General features: G+C 38.9%; 1 protein-coding gene across 1 annotated transcript in view; it reads left to right on the forward strand.

Moving 5' to 3' along the window:
• The first annotated feature begins 267 nt into the window (after positions 1-267).
• LOC130092317 (calcineurin subunit B type 1-like) overlaps positions 268-6,487 on the forward strand; it is a 20,139-nt gene continuing 13,919 nt past the window's right edge. Inside the window, exon 1 of the mRNA XM_056260146.1 lies at positions 268-351. Within this exon, the coding sequence (XP_056116121.1) occupies positions 339-351 (13 nt within the window). The 5' untranslated portion in view covers positions 268-338. The remainder of the gene's footprint in view (positions 352-6,487) is intronic.

Consider the following 6,487-nt stretch of genomic DNA (forward strand, 5'->3'; position numbering starts at 1 on the left):
TATTTGTGGTTTAATATCCACACACACTTGTCTACATCGCGATTTGATTTAAAGTGTATACTGAACTGCTTTCTATTTATTCCTCAAAAGATTGACAAATTCCATGAAATTCTGCGTTATACAGTAAATTTCTTTTTATGACTGGATTTCGTCAGCAATTTAGGGGGGGCGGGTAGGGGAAACAGTGGAATATGACACTGACACGTTCCTATTGATCTCCTTCAACTCACACTGTGTGTTTGTGTTAAAAAAGGTGATGTGTAATAATTCAATAAAAAAAGTTGATAATCTTATGTTTTCTTCTTTTGTAGGGAAATGAGGCAAGTTATCCCTTGGAAATGTGCTCGCATTGTAAGTACCATTAAGTTTATACCTAATTTACATACAAAATTAAAGGAGCTGTATGTAAGAAATGTATTTCAATTAATCATAAAATGGCCCTGATATGTCCACTAGACATTAAGAAATCATGTACATTTCAAATACTTATATCACTGACAACAGTAGTCTGGCCAGCATATTGTCATTTAAAAAGTGCAGTTGCAGCCCTCAACTGATGTTGATGTTGTGTTTTGGTCTGATGCTCCACCCTCCACCTATCTACCAATCACGAAGTCAGTAGTGTTGCGGTATCCGGGTTGCCAGCTCAGCTCGTCACGTTCCAGAGGGATCCTGCAGCCTATCTGGCAACCTTGAGTCAGGGGGGAGGGGGAGGGGATACACCGCTCTACAGTAATTTGAAAGTGATTGCAGTACCAGTTTTGGCCACAATCTTACATACAGCTCCTTTAACTGGATAATGACACTAACTTTGCAACACAGTTATTGAACTGATCTGAATAATGACACTTTTGCCTTTCTAGAGCTTTGACTTTGAATTGAATGTCTCATATGTGCTGAAGTTTTGCACCGAGTCTGTTACTTTACAGCATGTTACTGTGAAGCCGCTTTGAAACGTTCAACATTTTATTAAGCCCTATATTAAGTTGAAATATTTCAACAACAAAAAATGAATCTATTTCAATATATTACGTTCCCTGAAGTGCTGATAGCCTGGATGGTGACTGCGATGTGATGAATTGCAGCGGTGGAAAGGGTGTCAAGTCAAGCTCGTCTCCAGAGACGCTGCCGAGGCTTATTTTTAGCTCTGAAACTTTGTTTTAATTAGTTTTGCTTCCCTCTGATGTGCTCGAATGTTGAGCACGTGTGAAGAGGAGGACAGTCTACAGTCACGCTCCCGTCCCTGTGTGTGTGTGCTAGTTAAACTTTGCTGAGATTAACCATTTGTGTACCGATACCTCATGCAAATAATGAGCTGTAGGGCTCGACTTCATGTCAGCACATGCTCTCTCTCTCTCTTAAACTACCAGCAAAACTGAAGAACAAACTGCTGTGATGTAGGGCTGGGCGATATGACAAAGAAATACATTTCGATACCGACTTGTCAACTTAGAAACATAACTACAACGTGATTAAATTAACATTCTCTTTATTAATCATCTGGTTAAAGAAAGTTCTGTTCGAAGTGCAGCAACTATTGAGTGATCAACGTGGTGTACATGTAAAACAAACGACTTGTTAAATATCTAGGCAGGAAAGCTGCATACAATATGAAGGCAAATATTGTGCAAACTTATCTTACAGTCTCCCCTGTAGTCAATCATTTTATCCCTTAAAACTCATCTGTGATCACCAAAAATGACATTTAAGCCTTGGGAAAAAAAAGTCTTCATGCCTTAAAATATCTTGAATGTAACTCGACACCCTCGCCTCATTTAGTATGCGCGGTTCTATGAATATGCAAATGAGCCCCGCCTCCACTCACTCACTCAGCTCAGAGATCCACTGGTTGACGATCACACGTTGATCTGATTGGTTACAAGGTCGTTTGTGACGTCAGAAACACCAGCGATTTCAAACCGTGTTTTTGAGACTGTCTTTGGTTCACTGCAGTTTTAAGCAGAAAATACTCAGCAATGCTGTCGACTTATGAACTTACACATGGTGTGTCTTAAAGCGTATTAAAAACACCACATAGACACATAAACAACATTAAAAGCTGGATTTACACCACAGGGGGACTTAAAAATATATCCTATATGTTCAGAAATATTATGAAATAAGAAAAATGCTAAATATTTCTTAGCCAAAAAGTAGACATTGAGTTTTAGAGGTCACAGGATAGATGTTCAGATATTCTGCCTGAATCTCACGAAAACATATCCAATTGATATTCATAAAATAAAAAATTAAGAAAATACATTTTGCATTGTGCTTTTATGTTCAAGAAAATCAAAGGAATAGTTCTTCTAAAAACTCACAATCTCATAATCAACTTATCCTCATTCTTTGTGCTAGTAATATAGTCACTCTTTTCCATGCAGTAACAATGAATGGAGACGATTACACGTTTGACTGAAGCTCGAGCGGCTTTTCACCGCTGTCTGAACTCGAGAACCATTGCAATCATTGAGTCCCGAAGAGAACCAGAGAAGTGTGATTCTTAAACGAATCATTCGGACTGATTCTGTGAACTGGATCAACCTATTCATCGCAAAGATCTGACTCAAAAGAAGGATTCGTTCTTTATTAGTTTTGACCCCCTCTTTACTATAATACTGTATTTGTATCAGTGCAACTACAATATGTGTATTGCATATACATTCAAATTACATTTCTTTCTTTTGTTTTTGTTTAGTTGATTTTAACAGAAATTCTCATTACTGAAAGGGTCTGGATGTTTTGCTTTTGAGCATTTAAACAATATAAAAATACTTTAATGAATGACTTGATGATAATAATAATAATATATTTTAGGCAGTACAACAAACATTACCAAGAAATACACTCACCTAAAGGATTATTAGGAACACCTGTTCAATTTCTCATTAATGCAATTATCTAATCAACCAATCACATGGCAGTTGCTTCAATGCATTTAGGGGTGTGGTCCTGGTCAAGACAATCTCCTGAACTCCAAACTGAATGTCAGAATGGGAAAGAAAGGTGATTTAAGCAATTTTGAGCGTGGCATGGTTGTTGGTGCCAGACGGGCCGCTCTGAGTATTTCACAATCTGGTGTGAAAAGGGAAAACATCCAGTGAGCGGCAGTCCTGTGGGCGAAAATGCCTTGTTGATGCCAGAGGTCAGAGGAGAATGGGCCGACTGATTCAAGCTGATAGAAGAGCAACTTTGACTGAAATAACCACTCGTTACAACCGAGGTATGCAGCAAAGCATTTGTGAAGCCACAACACGCACAACCTTGAGGCGGATGGGCTACAACAGCAGAAGACTCCACCGGGTACCACTCATCTCCACTACAAATAGGAGAAAGAGGCTACAATTTGCAAGAGCTCACCAAAATTGGACAGTTGAAGACTGGAAAAAATGTTGCCTGGTCTGATGAGTCTCGATTTCTGTTGAGACATTCAGATGTTAGAGTCAGAATTTGGCGTAAACAGAATGAGAACATGGATCCATCATGCCTTGTTACCACTGTGCAGGCTGGTGGTGGTGGTGTAATGGTGTAGGGGATGTTTTCTTGGCACACTTTAGGCCCCTTAGTGCCAATTGGGCATCGTTTAAATGCCACGGCCTACCTGAGCATTGTTTCTGACCATGTCCATCCCTTTATGGCCACCATGTACCCATCCTCTGATGGCTACTTCCAGCAGGATAATGCACCATGTCACAAAGCTCGAATAATTTCAAATTGGTTTCTTGAACATGACAATGAGTTCACTGTACTAAAATGGCCCCCACAGTCACCAGATCTCAACCCAATAGAGCATCTTTGGGATGTGGTGGAACGGGAGCTTCGTGCCCTGGATGTGCATCCCACAAATCTCCATCAACTGCAAGATGCTATCCTATCAATATGGGCCAACATTTCTAAAGAATGCTTTCAGCACCTTGTTGAATCAATGCCACGTAGAATTAAGGCAGTTCTGAAGGCGAAAGGGGGTCAAACACAGTATTAGCATGGTGTTCCTAATAATCCTTTAGGTGAGTCTATAAATAATAAGAAAATGAGCAATTAGGGGTTAATTTTCATGAAAATAATGTCACAATACAAAACATTTTAATAATCCTAGAATAGGCTTCATTTTCTTCATCATTCATGCAAAATATTTAATATAATTCTTATTTCTTCCTTTTGATTTCGAGGTGAAATTTTACCATAGCCAGTTTTTGATGGACTCGCTCTTAAAGAAACCAAGAACTAGAACAAAGTCTGCTATTCCACATTTGGTGTTCACAAACATCTTCAAGAAATCGTCCACATGATAGTCTAGAACAGGAGTTAATTGTTTCGCCTGCTAATGCATATGACCCACTTACAAGACCATGTGTGGAATAATGTGTGTCATGCTGGCATGTGGCCTTCAGCCTCGCACACGCTCTGAAGCGCTCGAAATAAACCCAGCCGTGTGCTGGAGTCCCGTGCGGCTGCCGGGCTTCCCTTAGGGTGCGTTTCAGGGGATCTGTGACCTCATGGCTAAAGACAATATGACCAGCACTTCAGGTCTTGCCCAGTCGCTGAGGGCTGATGCCAGGTTTGGCTGTTGGCGGGAGAGTAACATTGATGGATCAGAAACTGGCACCAAGCTGTCGTACATAAGAAAAGCTCCATGAACGGCACATTCCTGCGTTCAAAACGCAATTACAATTTATGTATACGTCAAGATGATCCCCGTAAAATAAGCAAAGACTTTTTTGCATGGAAAATTGAGGATGAAGTATCAACTAATGTTCATGAGAAATTTAATTATTTGTTATTTTATTTATTTATTTTTGAGGGACAAACAAATCATTTCAATCATCAATTGAAAAAAACTTTCGATTTTTTTTTTTCCGAAAGATGCTCATGCGAGATGGGGTTGCAGAATATGATGACGGGGGGGGAAAAATTGCACCAATAATACACCCATATATACAAATATTATACCTTAAATATAAAAAATGCACCAATAATATATCCATAAATATAAATATTATACCTTAAGTATAAAAAGTGCACTGATAATGCACCCATAAATATTCGATCTTAAATATAAAAAGTGCACCAATAATATACCCATAAATAAAAATATTATACCTTAAATATAAAAAATGCACCAATAATATATCCATAAATATAAATATTATACCTTAAGTATAAAAAGTGCACCGATAATGCACCCATACATAAAAATACTATACCTTAAATATAAAAAATGCACCAATAATATATCCATAAATAAAAATATTATACCTTAAATATAAAAAGTGCACCAATAATATACCCATAAATAAAAATATTATACCTTAAATATAAAAAATGCACCAATAATATATCCATAAATATAAATATTATACCTTAAATATAAAAAGTGCACCGATAATGCACCCATAAATATTAGATCTTAAATATAAAAAGTGCACCAATAATACACCCATAAATAAAAATATTATACCTTAAATATAAAAAAATGCACTAATAATATGCTAATCAATTTAAAGGTGCTCTATGTAACTTTTCTACTAAAATGAATCCTTTTTTTATTGCCTGTGTGTGAAGGGGTTGTAATCACACATTAAAATGATCCACTTGTCGAGTTTTGCTATTACCTCTGAAGGCCAGTATTCCTATTTCTATGTGAAGTCTCCGGGTCGGATTTACCACGAAATCCACCGGATGTGACGTGCATGCGCGCTCCCGAGCCTCTCTCCTTATATACAGTCTATTATAGACGGTCAGGGAGTTACGTCCAGTTAAAGGCGCACGTTTTTCGGCTTATATCTCAGTCAATCTTTGATCAATATTCTCAAGACTCTAATCGTTCGTAGTGCTGGACGGGGCCTTTCGAACGAGCCCACCCCCGAGGTCCAACTCGCCCGGCTCCCCGAGTTATAGCCGTTCGAAATCGGGGGTCCCGAACGGCGATCCGGTAGGGGGCATCCCCGAGGCCCGCCACTCTAGCGTTCGGGCAAGGGTTCCCCTGGGACCTCCTCCCCCGAATTTGAGCTCTCTGTGTCTTTGCGTTCCAGAGATACGAGCGATTTTCTTCTGAGATCGTGACGTCACCGGCGTCCGCAATTTTGCAGCGCCCCCGATGGTTTTCTGCTAATATCTCCGCGAAAACACCACCAAAAACTATGGAACTTATATGGTTCTTTTCAGCTCGACTAGATGGTCCCAACGAGCTCGGTGCTCGCCGAATCCGTCAAGTATTCGCCGAGATATTTGCGTAATAGACGGTATTGTCTATGAGTTCGAGCACGAGCGCTCTTGTAAAATTTGGTTGCAATCTGAAACATCACCACTAGAGGCCGCTAAAAGTTACGTAGAGCACCTTTAAAACATACTTTAAATATAAAGAAAACTACACTAATGATACACTCATAAATATAAATATTATACTTGAAATATACACAAAATCTGACCAGACCACAACATATACAAGACTAATAAAAACATATGAGCTGTCTTATTCTTTTATGCC

This window comes from Rhinichthys klamathensis, unplaced genomic scaffold (genome assembly GCF_029890125.1).
Source record: "Rhinichthys klamathensis goyatoka isolate OS25496 unplaced genomic scaffold, OSU_Roscu_1.1 h1tg000174l_1, whole genome shotgun sequence".
Taxonomy (NCBI): domain Eukaryota; kingdom Metazoa; phylum Chordata; class Actinopteri; order Cypriniformes; family Leuciscidae; genus Rhinichthys; species Rhinichthys klamathensis.